The 17,569-nt window shown below is 41.7% G+C and overlaps 1 protein-coding gene across 4 annotated transcripts in view; it reads right to left on the reverse strand.

Moving 5' to 3' along the window:
• Window positions 1-17,569, reverse strand: part of C5H4orf45 (chromosome 5 C4orf45 homolog) — a 47,956-nt gene that overhangs the window by 24,037 nt on the left and 6,350 nt on the right. For all 4 annotated transcript variants that reach the window (XR_008308455.1, XR_008308454.1, XM_053255216.1 and 1 more), the window contains 2 exons: window positions 8,842-9,068; window positions 2,053-2,111 (listed from right to left, as the gene is read on the reverse strand). Coding sequence is in view for 2 of the 4 variants with exons in the window: in XM_053255216.1 (XP_053111191.1) it covers window positions 2,053-2,111; window positions 8,842-9,068 (286 nt within the window). In the remaining 2 variants the exon portion in view is untranslated. The remainder of the gene's footprint in view (window positions 1-2,052; window positions 2,112-8,841; window positions 9,069-17,569) is intronic.

Genomic DNA, 17,569 nt, shown 5'->3' on the forward strand with positions numbered 1-17,569 from the left:
ATAAAAGCACTTTCTTTTTAAATCCCCATGACTTCTTGATGATCTTTAGTTTCAAAAGCTTGGGTGATTACATATGACCTTAAAATGTACATACGGTGGTTTTGACAGAACAGCAGGAAATGAGATTGCAGCTGAGTTGTGTGTGTTTACAAAAAAAATCTCCAGGAAAAAATGATGGACAAGACCCTTATCTGCATGGATGTAGCTGCCCCCACACAGCAAATTGCTAAATAGAGCTTTATTCCTCCTGCCTCCCATGAAGCACCTACATTGGTTCCAGGCAGGTATGTTGTGCATGAAGCTGTAACATCTGTTCCAGAGAGGAAATAGGTATGTGTGAAGTGGGGGAAGGAGTCCATGCATGCCTGAAGCATTGATTGAACTTTGCTGTAGCCATTTCTGCTCACTAACAAACTAAGCAGGGGTGGGCTGGCTTTGCCAATGAACACGCCCATGGTGAAAACAAGCTCCCAATTAAATGGCAAACAGCTGGGAAGTATGTAGTTCTCCCAGCTGAAAGTCTGCTTCTGCTGAGGCTCAGCCTGGAAAGGACAAGCATGTAGTCCTACTCACAGAATGCTACTGAACTGCCACTTTCCATATTTCAAGCAATTGCATGTTATATACACAAAGTATGCTTGCTTACGTCTGTTGTGCTTATCCAATCAAGTAGGCAGTTGTGACTGCTTCAAATGAATGATTTGCATCATACAATGGCTCCAATGTAAGAGTCATTCAGGGCCAAATTACTACAGGTGAACCTCACCATTCATGAATCTGACATTTGTGGTTCTACATGGTCAGGTAATTGACACCTGACCTCAGCATAAGCAGTTAAAGGGAGTTAATTTCCACATATCCATAGTTTCAGGGCAGCCGGAAATAACCTCAGAGGTCATTTCTGGCCACCATTTTAAGGAAAGGAGCCATTTTGTGGCTCGTTGGTTTGTTTAAAGTTTAACTGTGAAAAATAGCAGGAAAATGGCAGATTTTGGACTTTTGAGGGGCATTGCAAGTTAGCTGCAGACTGTGAAAGCATGGTAGGGCACTTTATTTCCATTATGTCCACACTTTTTCACCTTTGGTGGTGGTGGGGGTTTACAGCTTCCGGGAGCCTAACCCCCACCCCATTCCCATTGATTTAATGCTCCATTATCCATAGTTCTGTTATTCACGGTCATATCAGAAAATGGAACCCCTGCAGATAGTGGGGTTCACCAGTAATTATCACCTTGGGGGATTAATAAGGCAGGAGATAGAATCTTAAGCAGACTTACCTGTACAACAGCTAGTGATCAGGAAAGCAGCACTTCTAATTTTTTTGAAGTACAGGAAACATTTTCAAGAAGGAAAGTAGATTCTGAATCTGAATGCCATCATAACGCCATTCATACATGTTGTATCAGTGTACAGATGTCTGTACACATACATTAGTGTAATGTGTTTGTGAATGACTATGCCTACATTCACTTTAAAAATGAACCTGAGTACAGGTCCCACAAATGCATAGAGCAGATAGAAAGTATATTGTTCTACCTATGTTCAGCATAACTTGTGAATAACCGAACCTGTGTATTCATTGTACACAGGTACATAACGTGAATAATTCTACCTGTGTAGTCATAGTGTGAGTGTTCAGCATAATGTCCAAATAGGGTTTAGGTTTATGATCTGTCCTTGCTCCAGGAGGAACTGACCTATCAGACAAAGACTGTACCTGCTTATTTCCTTGGTGAGAGCTGAATTACACTCAAATCCATAGTTCTTGGAGGTGTTCACTTCGTGACGTGTATCAGAGAGAGATTATTCCCAAACCCTATTGATAGAAGATTAAATGCCAACCTATATTTTGGATATATTTAATTCATCTTCCAAAGGGAGAGTTGTAACTGGACAAAAAGACACCTGCTATGTCTCCATCTCCTAAATTATTAAAGCTCTTCCACTCAAGGTTAAGCATATTGTCAACATGGTTTATCTTGCATCTTAAGTATCACTGTGACATCAGGTTAGTTTATGCAGGAGGTTAAAAGAAAATAAATATATTCCTACCTGGGATTTCTGTATCGCTGAATTATTTCAAACTCTTCAGATGGAGGCAATATTCCAGTCTGTCAAAGAGAAACAAAACCATATGTTCACAAAGGATATTATATTTGATTGATCGTATTGCTCTCTTGTATTTGGGAGTTCATTCCACATGTTCTGAAATTAGGATCCATGCTCTAACTAGTAAGAGCAATCAAGTCTTTGTATTGTGGATGTGTACACTTCTCTCTCTCTCTCTCTCTCTCTCTCTCTCTCACACACACACACACACACCCAATGTGCATGCAGCAAGCATGTCCCAGGGCCGATTAGTGCTTTATGATCTATGCTACACCCAGATGTTAGGTAAGCTCCTGGAGTAGTGGGAGCCTCTAAATTTTAAGTAGTCCTGGATGAACTGATTATTCCGATCCTTTCCAGTCTGTTTTCTGGACTAGATTCAAGACAAGACTTTCTGGGTTGTCTGATGGATGACCTTTGCCAAAAGATAAATAGGAGAAGATAGATAAACTTCTCAGCAGCTTTCAGTAAATAGACCATGGTATCCTCCTGGCATGTCTCACTGGTAGGGGACTCGGGGTGGGGTCATTGTGTATCAGTGATTGCAGTCCTACCTTGAGAGTGATCCCAAAAGCTAGTGCAGGGAGATTATTACTCTAATTGCATTGACTAGTATTTTGAAACATCCTCGGTTGGCGGAGGGCAAACAAACTAAAACATAACACAGACAAGATGGAGGTGCTATTGGTGGGGGATTCTGCCTTGGCAGAAAGTATTAGACCAGTCATAGATGGAGTAATGCTCCCACTGAAGGACCATGTTTGCATTTTGGGAATGCTCCTAGATGTGGTTTTGTCCCTGGATGCCCAGGTGTTGGCAGTGGCTAGACACACCTTTTACCAGTTTTGGCTGGCTCACCAGGGGTTGCCCTAGTTGGAGAGTACTGAGCTGGCTTTGGTTATCCATGCATTGATTAAATCCAGGCTCTATGTAAGACTGTCCTTGAAGCAGCAATTGGTGTAGATGAATGAAACCACCAGATGACATGTAGGTACAGGATGGCTGGAACATGTGACACTGGCTGACATACTGTGCAGTGTTCTGTCTGCTTTTTAATAAAACGTGAACAGTTGTACAAGAGTGTTCTTGTACAAGATTTATGAGAAAGTACTACTTGTGTACAAGAATTGCAGAAATGCAGTTGTCCTATGAATGACCACTGGAAATAATGCATGCACATTCCAGTTAAAAACAGGCAGAACACCGTGCAATATGACAGTCACCTCTTTTTAGCCCAGCTGCAGTGGCTATAAATATGTCCCCAAGTTCTATTTAAAAATCTGGTTATATTATTTGAAGCCCTAAATGAGCTGCATATAGGTTACCTTAAAGACTGTTTTCTATTGCAGAGAAATTTCTTATCCTCTATAAGTAATGGAAAGGGAAGCAGCTTTATCTGAGAAACAAGAATTTGATATTTATTTCTAACTAAAACATAGGCTAAGGGGGAAAACAATAAACTAACAGTCCCTTATGCAGAGAGAGGGAGAACCTCTCAGTTTGTTGTGTTTTTCCCCTTAGCCTATGTTTTAGTTAGTAATATGTATCAAACTGTTGTTTCTCAGTTAAAGTTGCTTCCTGTTCAATTAATAATAATAATAATAATAATAATGGCGGGAACACCATACAAGCCATAAACACCTGGGCTATACCTGTTATCAGATACAGTGCAGGAATAATAGACTGGACCCAGGCAGAGCTAGAGACGCTAGATCGTAAGACCAGGAAAATCATGACCATCAATCATGCTCTGCACCCCCGCAGTGATGTTGATAGGCTATACCTCCCTCGCAGCTCAGGTGGAAGAGGAATGCTGCAAGTCCATCAAACAGTACAGGAGGAGAAAAGAGGCCTTGCAGAATATATCAAGGACAGTGAAGAAGATGCACTTCAAATGGTCAAGAACGCAAAACTATTCAACACCAATGAAACAAAGCAGGCCTACAAGAAAGAACAATAGCAATAGCAATAGCACTTACATTTATATACCGCTCTATAGCTGGAAGCTCTCTAAGCGGTTTACAATGATTTAGCATATTACCCCCAACATTTCTGGGTACTCATTTTACCGACCTCGGAAGGATGGAAGGCTGAGTCAACCTTGAGCCCCTGGTCAGGATCGATCTTGCAACCTTCTGGTTACAGAGCGGCAGTTTTACCACTGCGCCACCAGGGGCTCTTATCCTGAACTATTATCTGGAATGAGAGAAATGTGCTCATATTTATTTTTCTTTGGTTGAAACACTTTTTGTTGGTGGTGGTTAGCAGTTCTAAACATATTGAATACATGTTGCAAGATGCCATTGAACTTCTGAACATGTTATTCAGAATGCCATTCAGTATAAAGACATGATAACTTTAGTTTGAAAGAAAAAAACATACCATTTGATTTAATATTTTGGAAGAGTTGGATGACTTTTGGATTTGATGGCCACGAATGGAATGGAATTTAAAACAATAGTCTTATGCAGGGTTTCTTAACCTTGGGCCCCAGATGTTGTTGGACTACAACTCCCATCTATGCATTCAGTCAAGAACTGAGCAGAAAAATGGAAAAATAAGCCACTGCATGGTCAATATTTGCACAATATAAGTGGAAAATCAGACATCACCAAGACCTGGCAATGGCTTAAGAATGGCAACTTGAAGAAAGAAACAGAGGGTTTAATACTGGCTGCACAAGAACAGGCACTAAGAACAAATGCAATAAGAGCAAAAGTCAAAAAATCAACAACAAACAGCAAGTGCTGCCTTTGTAAAGAAGCAGATGAAACAGTGGACCACCTAATCAGCTGTTGTAAAAAGATCGCACAGACTGACTACAAACAAAGGCATGACATGGTAGCAGGGATGATACATTGGAACATCTGCAAAAAATACAAGCTACCTGTAGCCAAAAATTGGTGGGACCATAAAACTGAAAAAGTGGTAGAAAATGAAGATGTAAAAATATTATGGGACTTCCAACTACAAACAGAAAAACATCTGCCACACAATACACCAGATATAACACACAGTTATATCTGGTGTATTGTGTCGAGAAGAAAGAAAAACAAGTTAAAATAATCGACATAGCAATACCAGGGGATAGCAGAATAGAAGAAAAAGAAATAGAAAAAATCACCAAATACAAAGATCTACAAATTGAAATTGAAAGGCTGTGGCAGAAAAAGACCAAAATAATCCCAGTGGTCATTGGTGCCCTGGGTGCAGTTCCAAAAGACCTTGAAGAGCACCTCAACACCATAGGGGCCACAGAAATCACCATCAGCCAATTACAAAAAGCAGCTTTACTGGGAACAGCTTATATTTTGCGACGATATCTATAATAACCAACAGTATTGATGATAAAATTCAGCCATCCCAGGTCCTTGGGAAGGACTCGATGTCTGGATAAAACAAACCAGTCAATAACACCTGTCTGACTGTGTAAACAAGAAATAATAATAATAATTTGATTTCTATACTGCCCTTCCAAAAATGGCTCAGGGCGGTTTACACAGAGAAATAACAAATAAATAAGATGGATCCCTGTCCCCAAAGGGTTCACAATCTAAAAAGAAACATAAGATAGACACCAGCAACAGTCACTGGAGGTACTGTGCTGGGGTGGATAGGGCCAGTTACTCTCCCCCTGCTAAATAAAGAGAATCACCATGTTAAACTGTGCTTCTTTACCAAGTTAGCAGGGGTTATAGAGGATATGTAATTTCTCTGCAACATTTTCTTCCAAAATGAACTTCTCTGGGTCTTGAGATTAGGGATGTGCAAAACGTTTAGGATACAAAATGTTTTGTACCCAAAACAGCCTGTTTCAGGTGTTTTGTAGACAAAACAAAACACCCATTTTCCAGATCCAAAAGTTTTGTATACAAAACAAAACGTCCCTGTTTCGGCTACAAAATGTTTTGTTGTTTCGGACCTCCATTTTGTAGTGATCTCTGAGTCAGTCTCCATTTTGTGTTTGACATCTCTTTGAATTTCCCACCCTTCCAGCCTTCTGATCAGTGACCTAAATCATGGGCTGACCTGCTGATAATTCCCTCCTTGTTCCCCATTGGCTCTTTTGCTTCTTTCCACTCTTTACTGACCCCACATTGACCAGGGGAAGGGTTGCTAAACAATGGGATGCTGGGTTCTGCTGTTTCTGTGGTGTTCTGAGTGTAGATTCTCTGGTAGCACATGAGAGTGGATTCTTGTTTTTCACTGAAAATCTCATATGCTACCAGAGAATCTACAATGAACACCTCAGAAACAACAAAGCCCAGTACCCCACAGGCTTGTGGGTATGGGGGTGGTTGGCACTCTATATGCACTACACAACCCCTCGCTCTGGGCAACCCCAGTGCCCCCCAAGTGGAATTATGGGGCTGCTGAAACCTCGATTATTCTCTATGGGAGAAATCTTAAAGAACTTCAACAAACCACAAAAGATCAGCCCTTTGTCCAATTCCTTTGAAATAATTCTGGAAGTTTCCTTGCCCCCATTGGGCACTACCACCCACCACACTCTGCTCTGGGTCATCCCTTTTCCCTTGATTTGAAGCGATACATTTGCTGGAATCCCCATTATTCCCTAAAGGAAAATTCTTAAAGATGTGTAAACTTTAAAAAAAGTTCACCAAAAAAATCAGCCCTTTGCCTAATTCCTTTGAAATTTGGGTGGTAGCTTCCACCCATTGGACACTACCACCACCACCCACTCTTTTTGCCCTGGGACCCTTTTTAAAAATCCAAATCGATTTGGAAAATTTGGCTACAAAACAAAACAGGGCTGATTCGGATTCAGAAAATTTGGGTACAAAACAAAATGGGGATGTTTCGATTCAGATACAAATCGAAACAAGAAAATTCCAAAATGCACACCCCTACTTGAGATCAACTTCAGAGACCCTATTCACATGCCCACCATTAGCAGAGAGATTCTGTTAAAGTCATTAGAAACAAGGCCTTCTCAGTGGCAGCTGGAATGAAAGTAGGTTAAGCTGAGAAATAGTGAATGGCCCAAAGTCACAAAGTAAACTTCATGCCTCGGTGGGGAATTGAACCCAGGTTTCTCAGCTCCTAAACCAACACTCTTCCCACTACACTACACTGGATCGCAACACAGAATCTGCAAGAAAGGCCAGCTGCATTTAAATTCATAAACTCCATGTTTTCATTGATGGAAACAAGGTCTCATGGGTTTAAGTCCACAGTTCTCTGGTCAATGGAGCAGTTTCCCCCCTCCCCTTTTATTCTAGCAAATTCAAATTGCAAGCAGAAATTGGCTGAGAAAAGAACAAATGTTGAGGGTTGTGTTGTTTTTTAAGTACAAGTAAACCGAGCACTTCAAAAATCCCATTGACTTCACTAGGGAGAGTTGAGAATGCACATAATTCTTCCACTGAAATCACTGAGACATAAAAATGGGTCACTTAAGAAGGATTGTGCTGCAAGGGGGTATCCCTAAAGTATTAGTAGCGTTCCCCCACCCCCACCATTTATGGATTCTTGAGATTACTTTAAGGGCAAGGCCCTTTTCAGTAGTGTGTTTAGGTTCCTTTCTTCAAAGCTTCCCCCACCTCGCCATGCAGTTTGCCCCTTCTGTGTTTGCCCCGCAATATTGATTTTTGACTCCACCATCAGAGCTAATGCTTAGGGCAGCCCATTTACCTGTTTCCTGGCTTCCTAAACTTCCAGATCATAGGGGAAAACTCTCCCTGGGTACACTGTTGACCACTTCACACAACTGTAAATTGGGTAGGACAAGTGTCCTACCCAGCTTTGGGAGCTGTGAGCGCTCCTAATTTTCAGTTGTGTATTAGCGGAAACCTAAGTAGGCGGATGGGAGAGTGGTGGTCAGCAAGCCAGGAGCTGGGCAAAACAGCTTTCTGTCCAGTCCTTGATAAAATACTAGGTACAAGTGCTGGGTAAAAAGGTAAAGTGTGCTGCCGAATCGGTTTCAACTCCTGGCGACCTCAGAGCTTTATCTTTGGTAGAATAGAGGAGGGATTTACTATTGCCTCCTCCCGCGCAGTATGAGAAGATGCCTTTCAGCATCTTCTTATATCACTGCTGTCTGATATGGGTGTTTCCCATAGTCTGAGAAACAGGACAGCATTATTCTAACCAGCTCCTGGCTTGTAGACCATCACTTTCAGCTCCTCCTACCTAGATTTTTGCTAACACATGGCTGAAAATCCAGAGTGTGGAAAGCCAGGTAGGGCATTTGCCCTACTCAGTCTACGATCATGTGAACTGGCTGTGTTTTGTTGACAAAGCAAATGCTGTATTTGGGGAACACCAGAAGGCCTAGTTATGGAGCACATTGGTGAAATGGGGCATAGCTACTCATGGCACTTCCATTCCCCCTGTACCGTACAATAATGACTGAACAGGCTGGAATCTTCTGTTGAACTGATCCTAAGTGGGGGCTCATGTCTATAGTGGATTAATCTCCATTATATGCTTTATTGTTTTACACCTGAGCCAAGCTTAAATAACAATTATTAACTGTCAAATCAGGCTAATTTCTTTCATTCGTTATAACAATAATGATCTTTAGAAAGGAAAATCACTGCACTATTTAGTCATGAGGAAATCTGTTCTCTGAGTAGCGACTGCACTACAATTACCCCACATAAAACCATTAGGGAGCTAATTATAATTCATGAGAATTAATAATAATTAGAGACCATCAAGACTGTATCACAGGGCATTCGGAAAGAGAAAAGAATGAGATACCATCACCTGCTTGTCCCTCAAAGTGGTTCTTTGTCTGAGAAAAGCAAATTCTGGTAGTCCCCAGCCAATTCCTCCTACAAAGACATCTCTGTTGAGCCATAGAGGAGGATTGCTCCATGCAGGTCGCCACAAGTATTCAGCGTCGCTCGTACCCTCTGTTGGTGAAGTTTTTGCTCCTACGTAATGAGTATCATCCGTAAGCCATGATCTGTAATCTCCTGTACCATCTGGGCCTTGACAATAGAAAAGATTTTAAAATGTGAAGACAAAAATTGGCATACAACAAAAGATGATTTGCTACTCCATCCCGCGTGGCCTTTGAATAGGGTTGCCATGTCTCCCGGCATTTAGGGTAGCCTCCGGATTTTGGCTCCTCCACCCGGCTGCTAAATTCCATCCAGATTTACATGGATTTCAAATGCGCTGACCGGATTTTACTATGGATCCAATCACATGGGAGGGCAGAGAAGGAGGGGAAAGTATACAAATCTGTCAAATAAATAAAATGCAAATTGGTTGCAGCATAATTTGCATAATATGCAAATTGGGTCACCCGGATTTGGGAAACTTGAATATGGCAATCCTACCTTTTGAATGGATTTTAATTTTTTTTAAAACCTGTCTAATTGTTGTGGTGCAATATTAGTTTCTCATTGGTTTGTGATCTCTTGGCCAACCACGGAAGCACCCACCATCACGTATACAGTGTTCGCCTCTTCAGAAAAACACTGTACTGTGACTGACCCGCTGGGGAGCTGAGTGAGTGATGTGCTGGGTGAGACTTCTGGCATGCTTTTAGAGGTTGTAGTTGAGAACAGACTCCTGCTTCTAACCTGTGACTAGGGCTCATATGAAAGCCTTTCCAGGCTTAGAGAGGACTAAATAGAAGCAAGGCTCTATGTGTCAGGCACTCTCCTTGATTTCTACAACTATCAAAAGGAGCTAGGCAGGCTCTGGTGGTGCCACTGTCTCCTTCACTCAACACCACATTTTTCATTTTTCATTTTTCTTTAAAATTATGGCACTGGGCAGTTGTCCATTCTGTGTAGACATGGACTCATGGAAGGAGGATTGGGATCATTCCCACTGGCCATACTCCAGCCTCCTTTGTTCAAGATGCATATACACATAACATCCAGAGAGGTTTAATGGGAATTCGACTACACCACCACAGTGGTCAGCACCACTACAAGCAAACACAGTATTTTAAAGCTACATTAGGGGAGTGAGAAATTACATTATTTTAAACCCTTTCAAAATAAGTTTGAATAGGAAGAGAACTGGTCTTGTGGTAGCAAGCATGACTTGTCCCCTTAAGCTAAGCAGGATCTGCCCTGGTTGCACATGAAAGGGAGATTAGAAGTGTGAGCACTGTAAGATATTCCCCTTAGGGGATGGAGCCGCTCTGGGAAGAGAATCTAGGCTCCAAGTTCCTTCCCTGGCATCTCCAAGATAGGACAAGATTTTTTTTTTTTAGGACAAGATTTTTTTTATTGAGCCAACAAACTACTAAAGCATACAGTACATTGCCAAAGCACAATTATATACAAAGTGGTTGTTTGTACATCATATATCTACAAAGATTTACACACAAGGATTTGGAAACCCACAAGGTTATGAAGTATATTCAGTCAGTACTGTAACTCGGGGATGGGAGATTACAAGGCACATCAGGTAATCTGGGGGGGTTACGTCCGATGTCCATTTCCATAATTTGTCCCATTGCTGTTTAGAAGAGATACACTTGTCTTTTTGCACATAACCATACAAACTTTTCCAGAAGAAATTTACTGTCTCATCCGTGTGAACCTCTTCGTCACGCCTTCCCTCCCTATTCCTATGCAGGAGCATTGCATAAATGACATACAGGTTTACTAACCTGATTACGAGAAGGGGAACGTTCCAATTCCCTAGTATGAGGGCACCCGTTCAGTCCCGTTTCCTTAAAGGTTTCTTTCTGGGACCTCAAAAAGAGGTTCTATCGCTCAAACCCAAGGTTAGTTCTTCCCAAGTCTGTTTTTCCAAATCAGGCCACTCTAACAACTTGCTTACTCTCTGCCACACTCTTTTAAGAAATGTGAGTGGGTTTCCCTGAATGTTTTGCCTAGCTCACTAGCTTTCTTTTTGCAGGTGATTTTAGGACACTCTTGCTGGTCCTCTGGGAGCCATGGCATCTCCAAGACAGGGCTGAGAGAGATTCTTGCCTGCAACCTTGGAGAAGTCGCTGTCAGTCTGTGTAGACAATACTGAGCGATATGGACCTATGGTCTGACTCAGTATATGGCAGCTTCCTATGTACCTCTTGGATGACATTTTTAAACATTTACAATGCTATTGTCAACATCAGTCAAAAATATTGCAGCGAACTTCCAGATTAAAAGTTGTGAGCAGGAAACATTTCTGCTCATGCATGGAGGGAAAGGGCAATTTTTCTGTCCAAAAAACATGTCCCTTGGGATTGGGGGACCCTCAGGGACATCTTTTCGGGAGACACAGAAAGACGGGGGAATTGTCAAAAAAATCTCCCTTTGCCTCTGTGAATAAGTGGAAGTGTTTCCTGCACTACTTTGAGAGCGCCAGGGATGGCAGGAGAAGAGAAGGCCAGGATAGTAACTATCTTTCCCCGGTGTGGTTCTAGGATCCATGGCACGTGCCCCACATGAACTGTACTTTTGCAAACCACACAAAATTCTGGAAACTGGGAAAATGTGTTCTGGCCTCCAGATATCCCACAATGTACTGCACAACACGTGTGGTGCACTGACGGATCCCACCGTGAGATAGGTGCTTTAGGTGCCCGTCTCTGTGCATTCATATGACCCTGTACCTGGGTAAAAGGGCATATGCACACTTTTACCGAGGTAAATGGCTGTGTAAAATCCCAGGCTACTCGGGAGGGCAGCACCAGGATCAGCCTTGATACTGACACTTCACATGAGCAGCCCTACCTCATTGTATTTATTCCAGTAAGGACAATGATGATAATGACAAGGAGCACTGCTTACCTAGATTACATTCTGAATGAGAAGGCTGTGTAAAAGGGAAATATTTACTCATGCTATGTGTGATTACAAAACGCATGAAATGAGAATCCCCCTGTCATTTCTGAGGAATGTTGGAATGCACTCACTTGTAGAACTCTGCATTCTTATTCTGGCCACATTAATGTGAATTCATTTTGCTCACTATGAGTCAGATGGTACACAAACAGACTGCTATGATAATTAAGAAACCATTTTGAGAGTTTATTAGCTGGATACACGGGATATAGATAAAACAATACGTGAAATAAAAACTATGGTATATGCAATCCATTTTGTATAGAATTCTCAGACTCAGGGGGGCTCACACCAAGAAAAAAATTAGAAGCAAGCCTTCATATAAAATATCTATCAAATTAGATATTTTTAATCAGCAAATAATTAGTATTTAAATACAAAGTACAGATATATTAAATATATTTAATTAAAATTGAAGTAAATATTAAGGTGATAATTAAGGTAATATTAAGGTATTTTAGATAATGGATGTCATAAGGCCCTTTTCCACATGATGATAAACTTCATTTTTTAACGTATATTTCCTTCAGTATTAGAGAAGTTCAATAGTCTATTTTGTTGTTGTTGTTTGTTTGAATACCAGAATGTAAAACTCTGCATCAAATTACTAAGGGCCTATCAAAGCACCACACAACTTTCTTCTCTACTGCCAGAATCTTGTCTCAGGTAATGTATCCACATGAGGCGTGTGCACAAATGGTATGATAGCGAGGAGGCTGTTTGCATGGTCACCTCCACGTGTGCAGAGGCCATTCGTGTGGTTCTGCAAATTGCATGGTCACTCATGTGGCCTCTGCACATGCACAGAGGCCAGGTGAGTGAATGCCGGGCCAGCAGCCATTCCGCCAGGGCATTGCCAGACTGCTGCCTCCAGGAGCATACCAGACCGGTAAGCTGCCTGCATCGTCTCATTTACTCTTAAAGGTGCCTGGCTCTTGCTGCCCACCCTCACCCTCGGCAGTGTTCTACACTTTATCCCCTTTATTACAAGCAACTTTTAAACTTACACATAGCCAGTTGAACCGGCAAAGAGGTTCAAACTTCAAGCCAGTGTGGTTGAATTGACAAGCTGGTCAGTCAGTTAGACTGAACTGGATTGCAGTTCAGTGGGTCAGTCCACATTTGGGCTGAACCATGGAAAACAGTCCGTGCTAACTCCTAATCCACGTATTTTCTTTACTGCAGAAGGTGGAATATTCTGGACTATGTGCTGTTCCAGTTCATTTCCTGCTTGGATGTTAAAAGAGCACCACATTTTGTGATATTTTAAGCTGTCGTCAGAGTTACATAAGCAGCTGTCTCGTAGTGTGAAACCCTGCTGGAATCTATGGAGAAACTTGGTGACCGTGGTGACTGATATACTGTGTGAGATATGTCAGCCTAGCAGCATTGTGTTTGCATAACTTGGGGAAACTCAAATTCTGTTACACAGGAGTAATCTCATCATAAATAATGGGCTTACTCTTGTGTAACACAATTTGCATTTGTACAACGTATGCAAATTGTGCAAATATAACATTACTAGGCTGACGTACTGTAGTGCAGTATGTCAGTCATTGTCTAGCATTCAGAAAACCAGCACAGCTATTGTACTCTTCTTGTTTCTGGTAACCGGATACAAAACTTTATTCTGTAGACACCTCCAGACAATCTGTGCACCTTATCCTTGTAGCCTACTGCATACACAAGCTTGCACCATGCTAGGAATGGGTCTGAAGAGGCTTCTTTGGGAAGTAGCCCATCTTAAAGGCCTGCCACTGGAATTTTCTAGAAAAGCTTTTTACATGTAAAGGAAAAATGTGTCTCCATAAAAATAAGGAAGGAGCAGGGTTTGAGTGAAATGCAGAAATGAAGTGGGTTTGGTGGGAACAGGCAGGAAATAGAGAACAGAAATTTAGAAAGGGAAATTACCATTTCTTTTTCCCATGTGTAAAAGAAACAACTGCCTCAAATCAATTCTTGCCTCCCTGTAACTGGCTGAGTTCACTGTATAATTGGTTGACTTTATATATCTGCAGCATCAGTAACTGTTATCCAGGATGTTTTACATTAAAGTGCATTGCACTTGACATCTAAGACAATCTAAGAAGAAAAATGAAATATGAAAGGGGGAAGAAGAAGCAGAACAGAAACCTAGCAGCTGATACCTTTGCATGTACTTGAAGATAGATCCAAATAGAACAGTCTGAAAAGAGGAATTTCTGTTAACCCTATCATGTACTGGTGAGTCTTGTTCTAGCAAGAAGAAGAAAATTCTCTTGCAGATAGATAATACTGGTTTTGGTTTTGCAGTCCCCTTCCGTAGCCATGCCCATTTAGGACAAACTCATCACATCTGTGGCCATGCCTCAATTTACAAACATGCAGCTATAAAGTACAAATACGAATTTGTATTCATATGAATAAGAGAAGTATGAATTTGTACTGAATATACCCTCAGAATGCACAGAGTGCCCTTTTCTACCCTCTGCAGCCTGACCCTATACAGAATTTCCCTAAACTTTGGCAATTTTTTAAAAATAAGAAACTAAGCATTTCCTACCACTCATCACAGACTGTGAATATAGTCTTTTGAGTATGCATATTTACATGTGTGTTTGTGAGAATGAGTGCTGGATTTAGGCACAAGCTACAGCTTAGGGCCTCACATTATGAGGGGCCTCTGAATACAAAAAAAAGAAGACAATATCAAATTGTATATAATTGGTTGAAAAATAAAGGGAGAGGAAAATAAGACTCCAAAACAGACATCATTCTGATAAGACAAAAATATGGCTACATAATTATTTACCATATTGATTTTATACATCTGTGCAGAAATAACTGTAAGTTATATTGAAATTTCAGGACCCAGATTAGACCAATGTCCACTAGGGAATTGGATGTGCAGAATACTTCAATGTTGAAATATTTTAACTGGAAATGGGCCACTGAGTTTTTAAAGCTCAAAATAGAACACCTTTTATAGAACACCCTTTAAATAAAGGACTTGTTTTGAACAACCCAATTTCGATAGAAACATTTTGACGTTTCGAGTGCCATTTTGGAGGCCTGTTTTTCCCTTGCTGGTTGGTTTCCTGGCACTGGTTTCCAATTGGCTTGTGATCTCTTTGCTTCTTGGTTGGCTTGTTATACAAATCAAGTGTTGTCATTGGCAACTGTGCCCCCATTGGCTGGGGGGAACACAAAAAGAGGATATTTCACAATGTATTAAAAGAGAGAGCCCTTATAGTATGCTTCTCTTGAAGAGGATAAATGAGGTATGTAGGTAGGTAGGTAGGTAGGTTTGATTTTGTGGTTTTCTAAGCACTGGGGATAATATGCTGTGCTATTGCTGCTGTAACTATCTGGTTTTGCTGGCTATCAGTTGACAAAGGCTGCAGAACTTGGGTGCCTGCCTTCCCTGAGTTGTGGTTTGTTTTGTTTGTGAGGAAGTGTTGTGGTGAGAAATGGGCAGTGGCAGCGCTCTCTCGATCTCTCTGTAATATTTCTTTGTTATTGCTATGAGTTCCATGTCTGGCCCTGAGACTAACTTGTGCTTCACTCACTGCTCACGTCTGCTCTGCAATCTGCAAAGTGACTGAAGTTGCTCTAATAGTTGAGTATCTGGCTAGGCTTGCTGCTAAGGGTGCTGCTGTGGTAGCTGTTGCAATGTTAGGAACTAAGGAGTCATAATTGTGTGTGAGAGAGCAGCTTGTGCCAGTGACATTACTGCAGCACAGGCATTGTGGCTGGCAGTGGATTCTGGCTCAGTGATCCCTTTTAGGCCATTTTTGGACTGTGTTTGAAATGCTGTGTTCTGTGCTGGGAGGAACAAATTCCCTTTCAATGTGTGCTTCTGCAGTATTTTTCAAAACAGGGTTGCAACATGCGTTGCAAATTGTAATGCAAAACTTGTGTATGCACTCTGAATGCAGCTTGTTTTGGCCCTAGGGAACAATGGGGAAACACGAAACACCCTTTGTTGCCCATTGGTAGCTCCTAGGGACACCAAAGTGGGTTGTGTGGTAGGGCATGATGAGTGCTACCTACCACCTAAAACACATACAAAAATGGGCAAGCAGGTGATTTTAAACCAACTTTTAACCTTCCTCCAAAAATCGTTTCTCCAAAAATTCCACAGTCCAAAAATGGCCTAAAAGGAATCACTGAGCCAGAATCCACTGCCAGCCACAATGCCTGTGCTGCAGTGATGTCACTGGCACAAGCTGCTCTCTCTCACACAATTATGACTCCTTAGTTCCTAACATTGCAACAGCTACCAAAGCAGCACCCTTAGCAGCAATCCCCCCCCCCAATGATGGTGGTACCCATCATACCCTACCACACAACTCACTTTGGTGTCCCTAGGTGCTACCCATGGGGAACAATGGGGTGTTTCAAGTTGCCTTGTTGTTTCCCTATGGCTGAAACATTCCAAACATTTCGAGTTTGTTTCAGTGAAACAGCTGGCTCAACCACTGTTTTCAATGAAACATTTTGGTCATTTGTGTTTTGTTTCAAGCTCAAAACAAAATGCAAAATCTGTTTTGTGCACCTCCCTAATGGCCACCATCATGGTCACCTCTTTAGATTAACACTACTGTAACTGTGAGTGTGCAGCGGTGGCGGTCATGGGGGGAGTGAGTGATGCCCTGGGGTGGGATTTCTTACCCATCTTGTAATGCTATTGGGCCATTTAAGTTCAACATTTCTTAGGGCCTCAAAATGTCATAATCTGGCCTTGTGTGCATGCATACAAATGTTTACAATTTATAGTAGTTCTCCCAAACTGCTGCTAAATCTGTACCTGACTATAGCCCTGTTCAAACATTATGCTGTAAACACATACAGATGTCTGCATGCATATTTTTGTATAAAGGTAAAGTGTGCCGTCGATCCCAACTCCTGGTGCCCACAGAGCCCTGTGGTTTTCTTTGGTAGAATACAGGAGTAGTTTATCATTGCCTCCTCCCATGAAGTATGAGATTATGCCTTTCAGCATCTTCCTATATTGCTGCTGCCCGATATAGTACCAGACCTTCAGTTTAGAAGTGAACCTGAGTACAGGTCCTTCAAATGCAGGCTAGATAGAGGAAGTATATTACTATGGTATATGTGTTGAGCATGTGTGAAGAACATGCATACATTGTGTACACAGATTTACATGCGTTGAACAGGCGTGATTAGGGCTGCTATCTACTCACTTTTACCTCATGTGTGTGATTGTGGGAGCTGCTGGGTTGAGCATTCACCTTAAGCACCAGATTATGGGAGTACCAGTGGATCAATAAAATGCCCCTTGCCGCCTCATCTGCCAACCACTGCCTTGGTACCCTGCCTCAAGTGCAAAAATGCTCAGGATGCTGCTGATGTTGGGTTAATATATCATATAGTCGGAATAAACTTCTCTGCCAGTTTTTCAGGTTCTGTAATTTTCCCCTCCTTCCATACTTCCTTATTAATACAAGTAGCAAATATCCATTTCAAGTATATGATATAGGGCTTTGATAATCTGTACTTCACAGACTATGGGAAACACCTATATCGGGCAGCAGTGATATAGGAAGATGCTGAAAGGCATCGTCTCATACTGTGCGGGAGGAGGCAATGGTAAACCCCTTCTGTATTCTACCAAAGAAAAACCACAGGGCTCTGTGGTTGCCAGGAGTCGAAACTGACTCGACGGCACACTT

This window comes from Hemicordylus capensis, chromosome 5, assembly GCF_027244095.1.
Source record: "Hemicordylus capensis ecotype Gifberg chromosome 5, rHemCap1.1.pri, whole genome shotgun sequence".
In the NCBI taxonomy this organism is placed as follows: Eukaryota; Metazoa; Chordata; class Lepidosauria; order Squamata; family Cordylidae; genus Hemicordylus; species Hemicordylus capensis.